The sequence below is a fragment of the Camelus dromedarius genome, chromosome 21 (genome assembly GCF_036321535.1).
Source record: "Camelus dromedarius isolate mCamDro1 chromosome 21, mCamDro1.pat, whole genome shotgun sequence".
Classification (NCBI taxonomy): Eukaryota; Metazoa; Chordata; class Mammalia; order Artiodactyla; family Camelidae; genus Camelus; species Camelus dromedarius.
In genome coordinates, this window is record NC_087456.1 from 11043478 (window position 1) to 11065318 (window position 21841).

Sequence of the window (21841 nt, forward strand, 5' to 3'; positions counted from 1 at the left end):
TTATATGAGTTTTTAAATGGGTGGTTCTTTTTGCATTTTTCACATCTTTCCCTTTTCATCACCTGTCCACTGTGAATGCATATAGTGGAGTCGCCTTTGCCCACTGGGGAGAACGAGTGGGTAACATGACCGGTAATAGAGAAGGTGAAGTTAACGTGAGAGCATTTTCTGTGATGTCTTAGCGAGGATGGTGTGGAATGTGGTCTGCCTGTACTCTTTGGCAGGAAGAAGACGGTGTGGGATGAGAATATAGGACAACGCGGTGGGTCCCCAGGGTAGCGTTTGTGAGCACGGGTAAACTCATCAGAGAATCTCTCGAGCAGATGGGCTGTGCACAGCACCGTTAAGTAGTTCCTGAGGGTTCCTCCAGCTTTTCCAAGTTGAAGCGGCTTAAGGCTGTGGTTAAGTTCCAGATGAATCCCAACAAACAGGCTTTTTCCAAATGGATCCAGTAACACTTAATAAAAATGTAGCTGTGTGTATGTGTCTGTGCGTAGCCACGCACACATGGAAAAGGATTCCAAGTGGTAAATGCTGTAATTCATGTTGAAAAAGACCCCTACCCCTTTTTTTCATTTGTTAAAACCACTTCTTAAAATAGTCTTTGGAGACATTGTTCCTTATAACTGGACTCTGTCCAGAGGTGAGTGTTTGGGGGAAAGTTTGAAGCAAATTTATGTGGCTGTTTTCTGTGGGCAGTAGGATGGAAAAATAATAAAAATGAACTGCACATTTTCCTGACTTTCTTGGAACTTAAAAGTGGCTGACCTCGTCCCCCATTTAAAATATTCTCTCTTGGGCTGGAGTGCAGATTTGGGAAAGAAATGTACTCAGGCAGTATTTGGAAGAGTAAATGTCTAAGGATGGGGTGTACACTGTGCAGTCCACACCTGCCTTTCCCTTAAAAAAGACTTTGTGTTTTCACAAGAAGACTGAGTTTCAAGCAAGTCCCCACTTTTCAACCCAGTGTATTCCTGGAAATCCTATTTTAAATGCTTACCAAAAAGACACATCATATTCCCTGGAGAAATAATAACTAGTACTTGCAGTGTCCTTTCTATGTACGCAGACCCTGTTGTAAGCATTTCATATGTGTGAATTTACTTAATCCTCATAATAACCTCTTGAAGTAGATATTGTTATTAGCCTAATTTTACATATGAAAAAACTGAGGCACAGAGACATTAAGTAGCTTGCTTAGGGTCACACAGCTAGTTAATGGGGAAACCAGGATTTATTTAGGCAGTTGGACTTCAAAGGTTGAGTAATTAAACTGCTATGATATGTTGTGTCTCAAACAATGTTAAAACATTATTGTGGTTTTTAAGTAAGGATTTACCAGCCAGATATGACCAAGAGTATATCATAAAAGCAAAGACATGTTAATTTATCTATTTAGTTGTTCAATGTCAATAACTATAAAACATAAAGTGAAAAAGAAAAATATTCTTATTCTAAAATGGGGATAAATGTGTTAATCAGATTGACTATGCAAAGGGTTCTATATCACTGAAAGCAGGTAAGATATACTTTTTCTGTGACATAAATTTGACTGTGAACAATATGCTAGTAAAATATAAATCTAATTAGATATTTACTTTTAAATCTCTGGTTTAGATTTTGGAAAGCCCTTTGTGGTTTGCATGGTCCAGTTTTCTCAGTAAGACTCCCGAGAAATGTGCACCAAGACATTCTTTTCTCTCACCGTCACTTTTGCAGAATAGTGTGCACAGTGGCTAAGTGTGCCAGGTTGGCAGGTTTTCCAGCTGTCTTCTGGCTTCCATAATGTCTGTTGAAAAGTCAGCTATGTATCTTATTGTCAGGGGATCCGCTGGGCTGGGTAGCTTTGGCTGAAGGCAGGAAAGTGTCTCCTTGCTTCTGGGTGGATCTGGTGGAGTTCTGGGGACCTGGCGGGTAGGCAGCTGTCACTCTGGGGTTAATGTGGCAGGTCCTCCTGAATCCTCTTTGTGTTGCACAAATCCCCAGGGTAGTGAAAACCGTTTGGTTAAGGGTCACCAAGCATTATCCTTTTTTATGTAGAACCTTCAGTAGCAATGCCTGTTGGCTCACCCTTCTCTCTCTTCCTCCCCCCTCAACACCGTGTCTCTCTCTCTCTGTCTCCAGCACAGGCCCTGGATCCTCGCAGCCTATGGGATGTGGGCCTGCCAGTGTGTGCTGGGGGCCCAAGGCACCGCTGTGGTCCTTCTCCACACTGCCATCTCCTACTGCGTAGCCCAGTTCCGGTCTCTGTTCCTCTCATGGCTCTGTTCCCTCCTCCTACTCTCTACACTGAGGCTGCAAGATGTGGAGGAAGTTAAGGTAAGAGTCTCTGTTTTACCTCTGGGAAGGAGAAGACCCCTTGGGCGCTGCCCTCATCCAGGTAGATGCCTTTGTTTTCAGACGAGTCAATGGAAGAACTATGGTGGTGCTCCCCCTAGTGGCAGTAGGGAGTTAGTGCATGTGAACCCCCGTGTTGCCTTCTGCAGTCTTCTCTTTTGAATTTGACTGTGTCTTAGCCCTTGGAGTTTGCCCAGGGCTGACCTTGTACCTTTTCTCCCAGGTTGGGTAGGCATAGATGGTGCCAGTTGTCACAGGAACAAAGAGGAGAGAAAGCAGTAATCCCCTACGCATTTAACAAAAAACTCACCTGCAGTGTGCTGTATAATATAAAGGGGAATCTAACATTCCTTAATCTCATCAGAAGCCCACGATAGCCCTGAAACAGATAACACAGGTCTTTTCCTTGCACAGAACATCTTGGGAAGCTTTGGATACTCTTTATTTATTCACTGTGGAACTAGAATGTCTGTGGTGTCTTTATTTTTGTTCATTTGTACATTCACTCATTCATTGATTCAAGTGATGGCACTTAGAGTCAGTCGGTGCATCTGGGATTGGCACCGTCATGGCAAAGAACACGATGGCAAAGATGGCTAGTGGTTTTCTAGTCTCTTCTATTCACTGTGTCTCCTCTTGAAACTGGAGGCAGTCATTTACCGTCTGAGTCTTAATTTCATCATTTAGCAAATGGAAGTAACAGCTACTCTGCCTTCCTCATGGAGTTGTTCTGAGGATCTAATGAGACAAAATGGGTTAAGCAGTTTTGTAAACATTGTAGCATTTTAAACATTCGAGTTTTTTTGCTCTTGTTAGGCTGTCTTAATTTTTCTTCCCTCTTGCCAACGGGCTGGGGCTAATACTTCAAGCACATACCTCAAAATCTGGACTTCTGGAGTAGATAGGGAGTAAGGAGCGTAAAAAGCTCTCTCCTAACAAAAGGGACTTAATTGCCCGGAGTTATTAAACATGGCAGTCATTTAAATAAGTGTGCGTAAAAATAGATTTGCAATAAAAATAAAAGCACATTCACACCCAACTTTTGGGGGACGTGGTAAATGTACAGAACCATTTCCAATTGTAATTATCACTTGCTTGGGGACCACTAGGCATCAGTTGTGGATGTTGGTGGTGAACAAGTATTCCATTTATCATGCAGGCTGATGGTTTGACAGATGTTGCTCAAGTCCAAGGAGCAAATGACTGGAAATTAGTTGCGCTGGGTTTCCTTGCTTTCACACGTGCAGTCTCTTGGTTTTCCTTGGTGGTCACCAAAGTCCTGGACAGGGAGTAGAAACTCTGCTCTGTGCTTCTTTTTTTTTCCCTGTGTAAAGCCTTAAAAGATCCTCACGGATCAGTGAACTACCCTTTCCTTTGTCCCAATTCTATTTCTCGTATCTATTTCCATATATTGTTTTTTATCATGAAAAAAGCAATACCTATGTCTTGTAGAAAATACGGAAAATATAAAGATTATAAAATGAGCCATGATTTTACTCCTCCAATGTTGTTAGGATTTTACCACATTTGCATCTAGTCTTTTGTTCCGTATGTGGTTTTGTTCAAGCTCGTTATTTCTTATTTCATGCTGTGCTGTAGTTACACTTTCACATATGTATCTCCTAAGTGAGAATTTAGACACATTGAGGGCAGGGGACTATTTCTTTTGACTCTGTGCCACTAAAGTTTATTTGGCAAATAGTCCTCACCTATGTATGGAGCCAAATTAATTACAGAAGAGCAAAAAGGAAAAGTATGTTGAAAGCATAAATCCCCTGTGACATTTACAGACACATCTCATTTTAGGGTGCTTCATGAATACTGCATTTAAAAAGTTTTTTTTTTAAAACAAATTGAAGGTTTGTGAAATCCCTGTGTTGTCAGATGATCATTCGCATTTTTTTTTAGTAAAATGCTTAAGTATTTTTTTAAATGAAGGTATGTACATTGTTTTTTTAAGACATGATGTTATTGTACACCTACTAGACTCCAGTATAGTGTACATGTAACTTTTTTTTTAATTGAAGTAGAGTTGATCTACAGATGTGTTAGTTTCTGGTCTACAGCACAGTGATTTGAACCTGAATTTTAAATGCACTAGGAAACCCAAGAAATTTGTGTGACTCACTTTGTCGTGATACTCCCTTTATTGCGGTGTTCTGGAGCTGAGCCCACGATCTCTCTGAGCTCTGCCTGTGTAAGCCTGTCTTTGTCATCTGAATTGTTGAAGGAGCTGTCAAAGTACCCACTGGATGGAGCTCATCTCCATGCTGTCCACTGGTGCGTCTGATGGATGCACATCCCAGAGAACCTTCACTAAGCGTTGCATCAGGCTTAATGCGAAGCTGATGGTTGATGGCGGAGACACTCTCCTGCCCACTGCTCATCAGCTGCTTGTTTGGATCAGCTGTGACATGTACCTGTGGTTCAGTGGCTCTTGACTCCCTGTAGGCGCTGCGTGTGGAAGAGATGTCCTTCCCCAGAGATTGGATGATGTCCCTCCTTGACACTCAGGGGTCGTTCTCTCCTTGTGACTCTGCAGAGAGGGTGGTACCAGACGGAAAACGAGTACTACCTGTTGCAGTTCACGCTGACCGTTCGCTGCCTGTACTACACCAGCTTCAGCCTCGAGTTCTGCTGGCAGCCGCGCCCCGCCGGCCACACCTTCTACTCCTTTCCCTGGATGGTGGCCTATGTCTTCTATTACCCCGTCTTCCACAATGGGCCCATCCTCAGCTTCCCGGAGTTCATCGGACAGGTAGAGCTTTTCGGGGACTGAATGGGTATTTCTGCAGATGAAACGTCTGTCCTTGCTGTGCTGATCATCTCGAGCCTTTTCATCCAGGGGTGCCCGCACGTTTAAAGCACACATCCTTGTCATGATTTCTGATGATAAATGAAATCCTCTGGGGAAATGAGCCGAGCCTTCAAGATGAAAGTCAGTGTGTCTCTTGGGCACGTTGGTGGTAGGAGCCCCTGCTCGGGTTCACAGTGGACTGTGGCGACCAGGATTGATAGCCAGGACCTGGCGGTGAGCACCCACTGCAGGGCAGTCCCAGACAGGGAAAACTGGGTTCTCATGGTGTTACCTGGAAGGCAGCTGTTGGTTGGCAGGTAGTAGGTGCCCTCTTACGTTCACAAACTGCTTCTGAAAGAGCTCTGCCGTGGCCTGGGGATTGTTCAGGGTGACCTGGGTGGCATAACCGAGTGGAGTTGAGGGTTTGAAGGCAAGAGTGTGTTTTCGGGTCTGGGTGCTTGTTTCTGCCCAGGAACTCGCCTGCCATCTTCCGGACAGCAACCTTGTCTGAAGCTCACGGCCAGCTACCCTCGTCATTCCCACCTCACTTTTCCTCCTGCTTTGGGTTTTTTCCGCCTCATTCCAGAGCTAGCCTCATGGAACACGTGTACTGAGTTGATTCACCTACAATGTTAGTGATCAATGACCCCTAAAACAATGTTTTTCAAAGAATACTCCTGCCTGCCCCCGCCCCCCAACAAAAATCCTGATGGAGGTAAGCATAATAACGCATATGCACACACAGTGCACACATGCAAGCACACACATGTACACACAGGTGCACACACTTGGAGGCCCGGACACATAGTTCAAAGAGCAGGGGCAGCAGCCGTGTTCCACGTGTCCCGAGGGCAGTCTGAAAGGTGGCCCCTGCAAAAACAGGAAGGTTCTTAGAAATCCCTTATTTTGTCTTAAAAAAGATCACCAGCTACACGTTGTACTCAAAAGTGTATTTCCGCATTTTAACAATAACTTAATGTTTTTAAGTTGCCAGTTACATCATTTAATTTTTTCCTCTCTGCAGATCTTTAGGTGAAACTGACATTCTGGGCAGAGGGAGGTTTAGCATATGGTTTCTCGTACCTCAGTCTGGGTTCCCTAGGGTCATTCTTTTGCCATGAAGTAATTTAAAATCTGTGTTTGAAAATTATGTTTAAAATTGTATAAAAGATAGAGGTGGCAGCTCAATGTCTAACTCAATGGTTCTCAAAGTGGGGTCCCCGGACTGGGAACATGAGCATCACCTGGGAACTGGTCAGACATGCAGATCCTCAGACTTCATCCCAGATCTACTGAATCAGAAACCCGGGGGTGGAGCCCAGCTGGATGCATGTGACAGGGTCGAGGACCACTACCCTAAGTTCCTTAGGAGAGTAGGGGGAGTGGGTGGGGGGAGGATAGGCCCAGTGCAGGGTGAGTTCAGGTCCTCCAGGTTTTGTCTCTGTTACAGTCTCCTTGCCATTGTGACTTTTTAGTTCTTTCTAATGTTCCAGCCAATGACGTTTGGACTAAACATCCACACGCACACTACCGCCCCCTCTTGAAGACACACAGTGACTCCCAGAGAAGCCCGAGCTAACCCATCAGGAAGAAAGACATTATTTTCCTAACTGCCTCTTGCCCAGGAAGGAGCTTAGCCCTATGGGATCTGTGCTTCTTGAGGCAAATCACCATTCTTTGTCGTTCGCATCTCCTCCCTTCTGGTTGTACACTGTAGGGTCTCGAGGGAGCATGAGAGGTTGGCCACAGGGTCCTGCATCTGTCATAGAGGTGAGCTTTGAGCCGATTGCTCCCCTAAGTCCTGAGCCAAAGGCTCTGGTTCTCTTGAATGTCAGTCTGGGAAAAGGAAGGGGTTTCTCCCTGTAGGGACTCAGATGTGGAGATGCTGGGTTGTACCTATGTTTTCTTCTCTCTCTCTCCCTCTCTCTTTTTTTAAAACTGCTTTCAAAATGGTAGCAATTGCTGAGTGTAGGGAACTCAAAAAGGCAAATTGAAACCTTTCTTATGGTCTGGGAAGATTCATAGGAAAGTTGATCTAGAAAAGGCAAAATGTTTGATAAGCTACTGGGGCACCCACCCCCAGTCTGAAACATGGGTCTCAAAGGGGAGCAGTCAAACTGGGAAGCCAACGTAGTGGTGAGAGGACTCCTTCCGAGAGGCCAGGAAGGGAAAGGCTGGGGGGTGCGGAGGAATGTCAGCTGGAAGGGCTTGTGAGCAAGGTTTGCTCTGAACGAGTGCTTGTGTGAATCAATAAACGTAATGTGAAATGGTAATATAGAGATTCATGGCTCTTAGATGCTCTCAGATCAACGCTCTCAAACTGCAGAGAGCAGGACAGTGACTGTGCCAGCAGGGGGCAGCAGAGCCTCGTTGTGGAAACCAACCCAGGCTGGCGAACTGCGGTTGAGAAAATGACACTTGGGCACACCCCTGGGAGAATGTTACCTTTCACCCAGTTTTTTTTTCAGTGTGTACCTTTACAGACACAAGATGAGGGATGTATAGAAGAGGTGCCTCTGTAATGTATGTCGTGTGAGACTTGTATGCATCCAACATGAGCAGGGAAACATTTGTTATAAGGCCTTAACTCGAAGGCCATCTCTGAGCGGATCTGGTGTTCAGGAAAATGGGCCGTGTTTATTTTTCCCCAGGGTCCTGTGGAACTCAGATCCCGAGCCGGGGTGAGGGAGGGGGACAGGGTGAGGGAGGTCTAGGGAAAGGCGGGACGTGCTGTTTATTTGCTGAGCTTGGAGCCCGGGGCCACCACCCCGTCTGCTCTGAGCAGGTGGATGTATGCAGTGAGGAGCTAGTGTGGGGAGGCCGTGAGCCGGGGCTGGTGGGACCAGGGGCTCCTCCCTGCTGAGGGCCGTGCTCCAACAGGGCACAAGCCTATTGTTACAGGGTCTGAATCCCTGCTCTGCTGTGGCCTGAGAGCCTTTGGTGAGTTCCTTACCTTATTTGTGACTCAGTTTCCTTATCAGTGAAATAGAAAAAATTATAATCCGTCCCTCACAGGATTGTTGTGAGGATTGAATGATTTCGCACAGGTAATATGGCTTGACAAATAAATACTCTGAAGTACCAAGTATTACTGTTTTTGTTACTGTTAGCCGAAAGTCGGTGGTGTGTCTGGGGTCAGTTGTTGGAGGAGGTCACTGAAAGGCCTTTTGACCCCTGGTTGACCCACCAGCTGGACCTGGGGAATTGGAGGCTCCTCACCCCTTCCCTGCCCTTGGAATGTACGTTCTGTTCACCAGTCCCACACTAGGAGCCATCTCAACGATGTAGCCTTGACCTTGGAAGAGTAAGGTATGGTTGAGACCATCTGGACTGAACCTGTGACTGAATCCAGTTAAGGCCCCAGTATCAATGTGAAGGTTCTGGCGGGCGGGTGTGGAGGCCTTCTTGTCTTGCAGGGCCCAAGACAAGGCTCATGGCTAAGGTCCTTTGCTCATGAAACTGGCCACCACCCAGCCTGGAGTGGCCTGCCTGTTTCTTCTGTCTCCCTTGCTCTCTGTGTACTGGGGCTAGTTTCAAGTATCACCTGGGAAGCTCCTGAGGGTGAAAACCAACAGAAATTTATGCCAGAACTGAGGCCCTGGGTGTGCAGGCTGGTAGGTGAGGGTGGCAGCAGGGGATTCTGGGGAGCACCCATCCTTGGTCTCAGCCCAGCATGCTGGTTCCGTCTCTTTGGAAGAGAGATACCCACTGGTGTTGCAGGACCAGGGGCCGGCCAGCCCCTGAGTGACCAGGGCTGGAGTCCATGTCCCAGACAAACCACTGAGGGTAGGGTAGGCTCTGGTTCTAGAGAGCACCTGGAATGATACGAATTGTAGTAAGTGGCATTAATCAGGCACTTACCCTGAACCAGGCTTTACACGTTCTAACTTACTTCATCCTTGCAACAACCATAGGAGAGAGACCGTCATCACTCTCACTTCACAGACACGCAGGCAAAGAGAGGCTAACGGAGTGCTCACTGGGATGGAAGGAATAAAGACTGGAGCCTTGTCACCAGCTCGGGGAGCTTCACAGGAGGTAGAGAAAAGATGCATTGTGGCCTGGTGGACATGCAGGTCTGGAGGCTCAAGCTGGCCAGACCGGGTCACAGTCCTGTGGCAACAACTCCGACAGCAGACCCCACTTGCTGTCCCAGCAGAGACTGCTGGGTACCACCGGCCTTGGGCTGGATGCCTGGGGAGGGGCAGTGAGGGTCTGATCACGGAATGATTGGGAGTAGGAGTGTGGGCCGTGACCATGGACTGGAGAGACGCTCCTCTGTAACAAAGGAACGAGACTCAGGCTGCAGTGCCCTTGACCCAGTGCAGAGGTGGATGGCTGAACAACTACCTCCTGGGAAGGCCTTTGCTTGGTGTTCTCCATCGTGTGCGTTATTAGTGTGTGAAGGGAAAGAACCTTTCATCTTTGAGAACTGTCATCTTGAATCATTAGAATATCTTTGAAAGGCTTCAATATTCCTTTTTATGCAATTTGCATGAAATGAGGTTTTAAAATATAACGTGTTTGAAAATGCACTTTGCAGATGAGTTAATTTTTTTTTTTTTAAGCAGCATCTTAACTTAAAATTCCCATTGATGGCGGTTTCCCGTAGTCTCAAGGTTGGCACTCCCCTAGGTTTGAAATGCCTCAAATGAAATGCCTCAGATGCAGGGATTGCATAATGAGCAGCCCAGTTCGTTAGGTGAGCCGTGTACGGTGTGCTTTTTCCTCCTACTGGAGTGATAAGACACAAAGGCTGAGTTTTTCAAATAAAAGGGAGTCAACTAGATGGAAGGTATAAATGGACTGTAATAATGACACAATTCTAAAAAAAGATTCATAACCATTTTTTTAGAAGTAAAAGCAAATAGAGTGAAAAATTGGATTGTTTTCCTTCTGCTGTGTTTACTTGTGCAGTTAAGGAATAGATGTTTCTCTTTCTCTGAATGGGGAGGCATCTGGCACTGTAAAGGGTGTGTTGCAGAGAAAAGTCCAGCCCTCTGGGCCAGTGGTGACACATAATGATGCTTTAGTAAACCTGGTCAGGAAGTTTGGCCCTGGGGAGTGTAGGTAACTCATCATTGGGAAGCCAGTCAGCCACAAAATGCCCCTCATAGTTCCCCCCCCCCTTTTTTTTTTCACTTAGTGGGTTTTAAAAAAAATTTTATATTTTATTGAAGTGTAATTGATTTATAATGTTAGTTTCAGGTGTATGTGCAGCAAAGCAATTCAGTTATATACATACATACACATATATATTTCACATTTCTCCTTAATTACGGATAGTCGTGTCATTTTAGACTGTGCATTGTTTGGGGAAAGAAAGGAGGGCCTCTGGACTAACCTTGAAATGTGATTGCCTGGAGCTGGAGGTGATTGGACAGATGTGTTTTCCTGATTGTGGCTTGGCTGTTTGTTCTGCTCTCGCAGTGGCTCCCCTTCTGTCTCTCTGTGTCTCCGCTCCCTGGGACGGGTCTTCATACTCAGTGATGCTCCGAGGAAGCCTGGTCCTCAGGGGACCTGAGTTTGGGATTAGGCGTCTGCTCAGGGGCCTGTAGGCCGTGTGCACAATTGCTTCTTTAGAAACTGGAGACAGTTGTGCAGAGGTTGTCTTTTGTCCACGCTACTTTTGAGGCCATGATTACATTCAGCCAGGGAATTTGCTTCCCTCCTAAAGTCTGGCACCAAGAAAGGCCTGTCTGGAATGGTTTTAGGTGTCTCTTTGTGTCTTAGCCTTGACAGTTGCCTTGGTGGGACTGTTCTAACCTCCACAGACTGATGGATACTGTGTTCCTAGTTAATTCCTCAGTTACTGGTGATCATTAGGTCAAAATGACTTTGCTTTAGAGAGCTGGAATAGGATTGAGAATTAACAAAGGGGAACTCAGAATGTAGCTAAGAAAATTTATGAGTGAGTCAGGAAGGTAAGGAGAAATAAAGGTGGGGCCAGCTCAAAAGAGAATAAAGATGACTTGTTCATAGAGGATGGTGGGCTTCCCAGGGGAGGTTCTGAAGCTAGGCATTTTTTTTAGAAGTGTACAGAAACAGAGGACTTACTTCACCAGCAGAGAGGACCAAAGTCTTCACAATATTGTAAAGCTACGTTACTTGTTTCCCTGATTGCAGAAAAAAAATCATTGTTAAAAATAACTTAAGACTCTTACCGTCCAAACCTATAATGAAAAAAATATGAAAAAGAATATATGTACATATAACTGAATCACTGTGCTGTACACCAGAAACTAACACAACATTGTAAATCAGCTAGACTTCAGTGAAAAGAAAAAGAAGAATCTTATCATCTGAAGATGACAATCACTGCTGCCATTTTGGTGTCAGTGTCTCCAGACTTTCATCAGTTACGCACATTTATATCGAAAAAACAGTTTTCATGGATACGTAAAATTGAGATGCACTCATGCATTTAACTAAGCCCCCAGCCCCTGCTGTTGGATGTTTGGGTTCTTTCCTTTTTCTTCTCAGTTAAATAACATAGACATGCAGAAGGATGGGCAGGTAGGGGTCTCTCACTGAGGATTTAGCCCTCTGCTGGCTTGTCGATGCTCTGCTGTAGACTTTATAGGTTCTCACATAACACACAGGCATTAGGTCAGGATTCAGGTGAAACCCACCCTCAGTCTATGCCTGGAAAGGGAAAGGGTCTGCACTGGGTCACAGTCATGTGGCTGTCAATGGACTTCACTTTGAGCTGCCCGTCCCCCGCCCCCCTTCCTGGATAACCTTCCCAGCCAGCACTTGCCCTGTCAAACCTGCAGACCTGGCTTGGTGAATCGTTTAAAGCACTTTTGTTTCTTAACAAATATCTTTCTGAAGTGAACTGAAGGAAACTAAAGGGCAAAGGAAATTCCCATTAGTTTGATCAGTTTATGTTAAAAAAAAGTAAAACTGACAGCTTTCCTTGGCATAGCTAACCAAGCAGATGGCCCGAGCGGGAAAGCCATTTATGCAGATTTCTGTGCTTCCGCTGCACCTGCCAGAACTTCTTGGTCTGGCTTCTTGCTGTAAGAGGACAGTTTGAGAAAGCAGTAGAATATATGCTCAAGAATGGAATGAAAACATATTCCTCGGAGTGGAGGTCTCCCGTCACCTTGAAGGGCAATGCCTGCCACCCCTTCTGGCTGCAGGGGGACCCTCTGTCACCCCTCGTGGCTGCAGGGGGACACACTGTGCCACTTTTACGTAGTGTCTTGAGCCCTGATTGTCAAATGCTGAATCAGGTCCGTACCCTCTGCCAGCTTTATAAAGTGTGCAGATCCAACTTCATGATTTATGCATTCACCTTTTGCATTTCAAGGCAGCCTTCAGTACAGTAAAACTGTATCCGTGTAAGAGCCAGAAAACTTAGGTGCTTTCTTGCTTTTCCGTGTTTGTCGAGGATGCACCAGGGATTGCCTTGCACCCTGGGTTTTTGCAAGGTTGCCATTGGGGTGCAGAGAGCAGAACCCATCTTGGTTCTCAGCACTGGGTTAGCTTGTTGCCCCCACCCTATTCTTACTCTGGGACAGAATTTTCTAGCTTGGATGTGACTTTTTTCACCCAAGAACACTGAGTGTTCCTGAGGCAAAAAACCAACCCTCTGTGAGAAGATACGGCAGTGATGAAAGTTTATGAAAACGTTGTCTAGGGGACTGAGAAAGGTGTTAAAAATGGAGGCACAATCTGATGGTCTCTTTTGTTCCCACTTCAGATGCAGCAGCAAGAGCACGGCTCGCTGAAGGCCAGCTTTTCCATCCTTGTCCTGGGGCTGGGCCGCCTCTTCTTCTGTTGGTGGTTGGCGGAGCTGATGGTTCACCTCATGTACATGCACGCCATCTACAGCAGCACCTCCCTCCTGAGGGCCGTCTCTTGCTGGACCTTAGGTAACTGTGGAAATCACTGGCAGTAGAACAAGCATCAGGAGGTAGCTTCAGAGTGAAGCTGGACTGGGTGCAGACAGGGGTGGAGTTGGCTTGAGCAAACCTTTTTTTTTTTTTTTTAACCTTGCTCCTCTTGTGGCCAAGATGATGCACGTGTGAGGTGGCTGACAGGTGAGGGCCAGGCTTTGTGGTCTGGGAACCAAGGATGGTAGCCATCCCTCTTCATAGTGGAATCGTCCTAAGCTTCTCTGGGTCTGCATCTTCCTGGCGTGGCCAGCAGTGCACTTGACAGGAGAAGTCAAGAGATGCTGGGTGCACCTAGGAGTTCCTGCTGAGAGGTAATACTGTAAGGCTGAGTTCTGCAGGAGTCCTTGTTGTTTTTGTGTACGATATAAAGCAGAGTGTGAGCTTTAGAGTCAGGCAGATAGATTTGAACCTCGGCTCCACCGGCCGCTAGTGGGCAACCTTTGGCAGCTTGCCACAACTCTGTGTCTTCACCTGTCAAATAAGCAGACTCTGCAGAGTTGTTTTGAGGATCAAATGAAACCAGTCAGTTGAAGGGCTTATTTTACTAAGTATTTGATAGATAGAATTCATGGTGTGTGTTTATGCAGGTCTCTCTATTGGCCTCTTTCTTGTCTACCCATTTCTTTAGATCTGCCAGTAAGTAGGTGGGCTGCGAGTCTTACTTCCTCAGCAGGACACAGTCTCCAGTATGGGATTTTCTGAGGAGAAGCTGTTGTTCTTTATTTACTTTCTTTCTTTCTTTTTTATTGAAGTATAGTCAGTTTACAATGTTGTGTCAATTTCTGGTGTACAGCATAATGTTTCAGTCATACATATACATACATATATTCCTTTTCATATTCTTTGTCATTATAAGTTGCTACAAGATATTGAATATAGTTCCCTGTGCTCTACAGTAGAAAATTGTTTATCTATTTTATATGTATTAGTTAGTATCTGCAAATCTTAAACTTCCAGTTTATCCCTTCCCACCCCCTTCCTTCCCTGGTAATCATAAGTTTGTTTTCTATGTCTGTGAGTCTATTTCTGTTTTGTAGATGAGTTTGTAGTGTCCTTTTTAAAAAGTTTTTTTATTTTTTAGATTCTACGTATGAGTTGTATCATACGGTATTTTTCTTTCTCTTTCTGGCTTATTTCACTTAGAATGATGATCTCCAGGTCCATCTATATTGTATATAGTGCTGCTATGAACATTTGGGTGCATGTATCTTTTTCAATTGGAGTTCCCTCCAGATATAAGCCCAGGAGTGGGATTACTGGATCATAGGGTAACTCTTTTTAGTTTTAAAAGGGATCTCCATACTGTTTCCATAATGGCTGCACAAACTGCATTCCCACCAATAGTGTAGGAGGGCTCCCTTTTCTCCACATCCTCTCCAGCATTTATAGTTTGTGGACTTTTTAATGATGACTGTTCTGACTGGTGTGAGGTGATATCTCCTTGTAGTTTTGATTTGCATTTCTCTGATAATTAGCAATACTGAGCATTTTTTCACATGCCTATTGGCCATTTGTATGTCTTTACTGGAGAATTGCTTGTTTAGGTGAGAAGTCATTGTTCTTTTTACCTCTGGCCAAATAGCAGAGAACATGCCCATTTCTGAATAAAATCTCCTCATTTCCTTGTTTGCTCACCGTTCAAGAACTCCCGTGGTCACTGAATTCAACCCTGTGGTCTGACCTCCAGCCTGCAGCTCCAATGGGAAATGTGTGATCTTCCGGCCAGATTAAGCTGCTCCCTGCCGAGGGCAAGAGTAATAGCCTGACTCCTTATCTGTTTGGTGATTTATAGATTAAAAAAATCCTGATTGCCCTTGTTATCACACAAGCTTAATCAGGATGTTTTCAAGGAAGATGCCTTTTAGGATTGGAAAAATGCTGAGCTGTTTTAATGGTCTCTTCTTCCCAAACAAATCTTTTTTGTAGTTAGGGGTAGCTAATAATCTAAGTCTTTAATGATACACTTAGGCAAACAAAATAGGATTAAATGATGGTTTATGCTAAATTGGATCCTAGTCATACTGCATCCAAATTAAGAGATTGTATTGGTTTGGGTGATTTTAACTCCAAAACTGGAAAGCAAAACTCAAAATGGGGCCTAAACAGTAAGGAAAAGCTGTTATCTCAGAGAGCTATTCCTCCTAAGGTCAGCGCTAAGGGTGGTAAATCCAGGGACTCAGAACAGTCACCAGTGGTCCATTTGGGTGCCTGCCACTCAAATTAAGAACTAACCAGCATCCTAGGAGTCCTTTGTTTGCACACAAAATCCCATTACTTTCGTTTACCCCCTCCACAAAGATAACCTGATTTTGGGTTGTATCATTTCCTTTTTATAAAATAGACTTTATTTTTTAGAACAATTTTAGATTATGGCAAAATCGAGAGCAAAGTACAGAGATTTCCCATATAATCCACCTGACCCACACTGTGCACAGCCTCCCTCACTATCATCATCTCCACGTAGGTGGCCCATTTGTTACAACTGATGAACCTACATTGACACATCGTTATCACCCCAAGTCCATCATTTACATTAGAACTTACTTAGTGTTGTATAGTCTGTGGGTTTTGACAGATGTATAATGACACGTATCCGCCACTAAAATAAACAGAGTAGTTTCATAGCCCTAAAAATCCTCTGTGCTCTGTTAATCCCTCCGTCCCCTTTCCTCCCTGTGGGCTATTGATCTTTTTACCATCTCCATGGTTTTAGCTTTTCCAGAATCTTTTATAGTTGGAATCATACAGTATGTAGCTTTTTCAGGTTATGTTTCACTTAGTGATTTGCTTTGAAGGTTCCTCCCTGTCATTATAAAAAAAAAAATTTGGGGGGGGTGGGAGGGGGAGCTAATTAGGTTTATTTGTTTGTTTGTTTGTTTGTGTATTTAATGGAGGTACTGGGGATCAAACCCAGGACCTTGTGCATGCTAAGCACACACTCTACCACTGAGATATGCCTTCTCCCTCTCTATGTCTTTTTATGCTTTGATAGCTCATTTGTTTTTAGTGCTGAGTAATAGTGCATTGTCTGGATATACCACAGTTTATCTATTTGCCTACTGAAGTACGTATCAGTTGCTCTGAGTTTTGCAGTTATGAATAAATTTGCTACGAACATCCATGTGCAGGTTTTTATGTAGACATAAGTTTTCAACTCCTTTGAATAAATACCAAGGAGTGCAATTGCTTGATTACATGGTAAGGGTATGTTTATTTTTGTAAGAAACTGCCAAACTGGCTTTTCCAAAATGGCTTATTTTTGGGGTTTTGTTTTCCAAAGCGGTTGTCTATTTTGCATTTTCATTAGCAATGAATGAGTGCCTGTTGCTCCACATACTTGCCAGTATTTGGTGTTGTCAGTGTTTTGGAATTTGACCCTTCTGTTAGCTGCGCAGTAGTATCTCGTTGATGTAATTTACAATTCCCCAGGAAATAGGATGTGGAGCATCTTTTCATATGCTTACTTGCTATCTGTGTACTTTCTTTGATGAGCGGTTTCAGGTCTTTGCCCACTTTTTAATTGGATTGTTCATTTTTTTATTGTTGAGTTTTAATGGTTCTCTGTATATTTGGATAACAGTGCCTTATCAGATGAGTCCTTTGCAAATATTTTCTCCCGGTCTGTGGCTTATCTTCTCATTCTCTTGACAGTTTGTAACAGAGACGAAATTCTTCATTTGAATGAAGTCAGCCTTATCAATTTTTTTTCCCAAGGATTATGCCTTTGGTGTTGTATCTAAAAAGTTGCCACTGCACCCAAGGTCACCTAAGTTTTCTCCTGTGTTATCGTCTAGTTGTGAGTTTTATGTTTAGGTCTATGATATATTTTGAGTTGATTTTTGTGATGGGTATAAGGTCTGTCGCTATATTCGTAGACATGAATTTCATCCAGCAACATTTGTTAAAAAGACTATCCTTGCTCCATTATGTTGCCTTTGCTCCTTTGTCAAAGATTGGTTGACTCTATTTATGTTTATGGGTCTATTTCTGGGCTCTCTATTCTGTTCCGTTGATCTTTTTGTTTATTTTTTCACCAGTATCACAAGGTCCTGATTAACGTAGCTTTACATTAAGTCTTGAAGTCAGAGAGTGGCCGTCCTCTAACGTTCTTCTTTTCCAATGTTGTGTTGGTTGTTCTGGGACTTTTGCTTTTCCATAGAAACTTTAGAATCAGTTTGTCGATATTCACAAAATAACTTGCTAGGATTTTGATTTGGATTGTATTGCATCTATAGATCAAATATGGAAGAACTGATATCTTGATATCTTGAGTCTTTCTATCCATGAGTGTGGGTATTTTTCTTTTTATTTAGTTCTTCTTTGGTTTCTTTCATCAGACTTTAATAGTTTTTCTCATGTATAACTCGTACACATTTTGTTATATTTATACCTAAATTTTTTTTTGGTGCTAATGTAAGTGGTATTGTGTTTTTACTTTCAAATTCCACTTATTTATTGCTGGTAAATAGGAAAGCGATTGACTTTAATACATTAGCCTTGTTTTGTGCGATGTTACTACAATCTCTTATTAGTTCCAGGAGTTTTTTTTTTTTTTTTTTTTTTTGCTGTTGTTGTTGTTGACTCTGGGATTTTCTACATAACAATCATGTCATCTGCTAACAACAAAAGATAATTTTTTCTTTCCTAAAGTGTTTTTTGTCTTATTTTGTTTCATTTTCTTCTCTTATTGAGTTAGCCAAGACTTCCAGTATGATAGTGAAAAGGAGTGGTGAGAAGGGACATCCTTGCCTTTTTCCCAGTTCTCACCAGTAACGATGTTTTTGATTTACCCTGAAAAACTTCTGTTTTTCTCACCATTAAGTATGATGTTACCTGTAGGTTTTTGGTAGATGCTTCTTAACTAGTTGAGGAGGTTCCTCTCTATTCCTAGTTTGCTGAGAGTTTTCATCATGAGTTGGTGTTAGATTTTGTCAAATACTTCTTTCTTGCATATTGTTGATATTATGCATTCTTTTCCTCTTTAGCTTGTTGATGTGATAGATTACATGAGTAGATTTTCACATGTTGAACTAACCTTGCATACTTGGATAAAGCTCATTTTTCATGGTGTATAATTGTTTTTATACATTGATGGATTTGATTTACCAATATTTGGTGAGGATTTCTGCATCTATGTTTATGAGAGATTAGTGATCTGTAGTTTTCTTGTAAGTTTTGTCTGGGTTTGGTGTTAGGGTAATGCTGGCCTCATAGGACGAGTCAGGAGGTATTTCTATTTCTTTCTTTTGGAAAAGATTGTAGAGTATTTGTATATTTACTTCCTTAAATGTTTTCTGTTTGGGAAGGTTATTAATTATTGATTCAATTTCTTTAATAGGTATAGGCCTATTCATATTGTCTGTTTCATGTGTGAGTTGACGAATTGTATTGTTCAAGGAATTGGTCCATTTCACCTAAGTTATTTAATTTGTGAGCATAGGGTTGTCCATGAGCTCTGCAATGATGTCTCTGCTTTCATTCTGATGTTAGTAATATGTGTCTTCTCTTTTTTTTGGTTAATCTGGCTAGAAACTTATTTATTTTACTTATCTTAAAAAAAAACCCAGCTTTTGGTTTTGCTGATTTTTTTTTGTATTGGTTTCCTATTTTTAATTTTATTGATCTCTGCTCTAATTTTTATTATTTCTTCTGCTTACTTTGGATTTAATTTGCTCTTCTCTTTCTAATTTCCTAAGGTGGAAGCTTAGATATTTCTTCTTTTCTAACATGTGCATTCAGTGTTATAAATTTCTCTCTAAGCATTGCCTTTGCTGCATCCCATACATTTTAATAAGTTGTATTTTAATTTTTATTAATACAAAATATGTTTTAATTTTCTTGAGATTTCTTTTTTAAACAATGTGTTATTTAGAAGTATGTTGTTTAACTTCCAAGCATTTTGAGATTTCCTGGCTCTCTATCTATTGTTGATTTCTAATTTAATTCCATTATTGTTTGAGATAGACATTGTACGATTTCTGTTCTCATAAATTTATTTAGGTATGTTTTATGGCCCAGAATGTGGTTTATCTTGGTGAGTGTTCCATGTGAGCTTGAGAATGTATTCTGGTGTTGGACGGACTAGTCTATAGATGTCAGTTATATCAGTTAACTGATGGTGCTGTTGAGTTCAAATATGTCCTTACTGATTTTCTACCTGATAGATGTGTCCATTTCCGATAGAGAGAGGTTGTTTTGTTTTGTCTGGGGGAGGTTATTATTTTATTCATAAGTTTATTTTTTTTTAACGGAGGTGCTGGAAACTGAAGCCAGGACCTCGTGCATGCTAAGCACACGCTCTGCCGCTGAGCCATACCCTCCCCGCTGGAGACAGACATTTGATAGCCGTCACAAATAGGTGATAGTTGAGTCCATGGGAGCAAAGCGGTTTCCTCGAAGAATGTGTAGAGTGAGATTAAAGGAGGGCCAAGTGTAGAACTTGAGGAAATGCCAACGTTTAAGAAACAGGCAGGAAAGGAAGAGCCAGCAACAAATGAGAAGGAATATTAATAAACGAAGAAGGAAGCAAATGGTTTTGTGAAGGTTTCAAAAAGAAAGGAGGGCTCAGTTCGTCAGAAGTTGGAGAGGCCAAGTACGAAGGGGGTGAAGAGAGTCTGTTTCATTCTGGAAGTCATCCTTGGCTTTGGCCATGGTGGGCTTTTTTCCTTGTTGATTCGATCATTTTTAAGGTATAAAGCAGGGCTATAGAATAATCAGAAATGAGGAAATAGAGGCTGTAGCTAATATGCTGCTTTAATTGTGTTAAGTGGTAATGCCTGGTGTGTTGTGTCTCCCTGTCAAGGGAGCTCAGACGGCCCTACCGTGCACAGCCCAGGCAGTCTTGCCCGCTTCTCCCTTCCTTGTGGCAAACCTGCCGTCCCTGTATCTCTCCCCGGGGTTTCCCTTCCTCCAGGCTGCCGTGGGATTGGGGTAGAGCCTGATAAACATCCCCTTTCCCTCTGGTGCACAGGATTTCCCCAGCTTTAGGGTTTGGTGGCTTATGCCTCTTGGGATGTTCGGAGAGAGAAAGAAAATAACTATCAGGGACTGTAAAGCTTACACAGGCCTTTGGGCCCTGATCTGCAGTTTCTGATTTCCTTCTAAAGGAAATTCATTCTGTCACTTTTATTCTCCTAATGGAAGGGTTCTGTCTTTTTTTTGTGATGGCCTTCCTTCCCATCCCAATGTTGCAGCTGAATGTGAGGCAGCAGCACAGACAGACTAAAAATGCCTCTTTGTCTCATATGCAAGGAGATAGACAACTGGGTTTTCATCTCAAAGGATCTCAGAACTGAGAAATGTTCTACCCTGCCCGGAGATGACTCCTTCTGAGCACCGCTAAGTAGAGTGAAAGCTGCTTTAGAGAAGGAATTACACCACTACCTTTGGGGTCTGTCTCTCTCAGTGCTCACTAAAGAACAGTGCACTGCAGAGACGCTTAATGAATACTTCATGTACACGTTCAGGTGGAGAAAGTAAATTTTATAGGAACTCTGCCTAGTGAATGCATTAGACTGGTGTTAATGCGAGTGACCAGACATCCAAGCCAGTGATCAATCCAAGATTTTGCATAAGGTGCCAAAGGGAAATCATCCAAAAAGTGGTGACTGTAGATTCAGATCAAGTTAGTGGAGTCAGAGGACATGGAGCTCACCTTCCCCTACGAACACATCAAAAAGACATCGCTTACTGAAAGCGAACTGGAGACTGGCAGGAAGACTCTTGTACAGCTAAGGCTGTAAGAAAGATCCATGTGGAATGGAGTAGGAAGGGAAGAGAAGCAATTAGTTTGGGACCTGTGCTCCTGGGAGGGGACTCAGAAGAGGACCGGGATCTTACAGGTAGAAATCCTCCCTGGGGAGTGAGCAGTTTGAGCTACATATTGGGCACCCAGCCCTGGGGTCCATCACCAGGAAGATGAGTCTCTTTAGTTGGTTAGAAAACCAGTGGGTCTAAAAGAAGGGCTGTGAGAAACCTCGGCTCCACTCATGAAGAGTGCACACACACTCGCTCACCCCGGAGAACAAGGTGGAGAAAACAGATTGAAACTGCATGGTACTTGGCTGTTTTCTTGTGATCAGCCTGGCATGCACCCCAGCCTGAGCTGAGCATCTGCTCTGCCCCCACTCGCTGCATGCTACAGCTCCACACTAGGGTGAGGGCTACCGTGGCCAAGAGGAGTGCTTAGCTGTGAGGGATGGAGCCAGCTTGGACCTGGAACGGCATCTGAATGGGGTGGGTGCAGCTACTGGTGCTTATGGAGGCAGCGCATCAGAAGTCATCTTGGACTCTGCCTGGGGCCAGAGCTGCCACAGCCTGAACCACGTGCCTGCTCCAGCCCCTGCTCCAGCCCCTCTTGCTCCCGCACTGCTCCCTGCTGGGGCAAGGGTTCTGGTGCTGGGAGAGAGGGAACAGAGTCAGCTCCGACCTGAACCTCAGGACTTTTGCCCCAGCAACTCAGGACCCTCCTCTCCCCTCCCCAGTCAGGTGTTGGCCACTGAGCAGAGAAGCCCTGGCTCACGCCTGGCTCCGTCCCTATCTGCTCCGTCTCCAGCCCCACCTCCTACCAGGGTAATGGCTGCCAGCACACCCTAGGAAAAGATTTGACTTGTGCTCGTTTCAGATCCAGCCCTCCCACCAAAGCCGCCGGGCACATGCAGACCATATAGGGATGCCCCCACACAGGGACACCCCTTCAAGACTGGAATAGATAACTGTTCCACCTAATTTCATAGAGACAGAGAAAATTAAGCGAAATGAGAAGACAGAAGAATTTGTTTCAATAGAATAAGAGAAAAACCTT

At 43.8% G+C, this 21841-nt stretch overlaps 1 protein-coding gene across 2 annotated transcripts in view; it reads left to right on the top strand.

The window, feature by feature from the left end:
- The window catches only part of HHAT (hedgehog acyltransferase), a 282454-nt gene that overhangs the window by 62177 nt on the left and 198436 nt on the right, over nt 1–21841 (top strand). For both annotated transcript variants that reach the window (XM_031438630.2, XM_010992144.3), the window contains exons 5-7: nt 2125–2319; nt 4880–5095; nt 12843–13014. In XM_031438630.2, coding sequence (XP_031294490.1) covers nt 2125–2319; nt 4880–5095; nt 12843–13014 — 583 coding nt within the window. The remainder of the gene's footprint in view (nt 1–2124; nt 2320–4879; nt 5096–12842; nt 13015–21841) is intronic.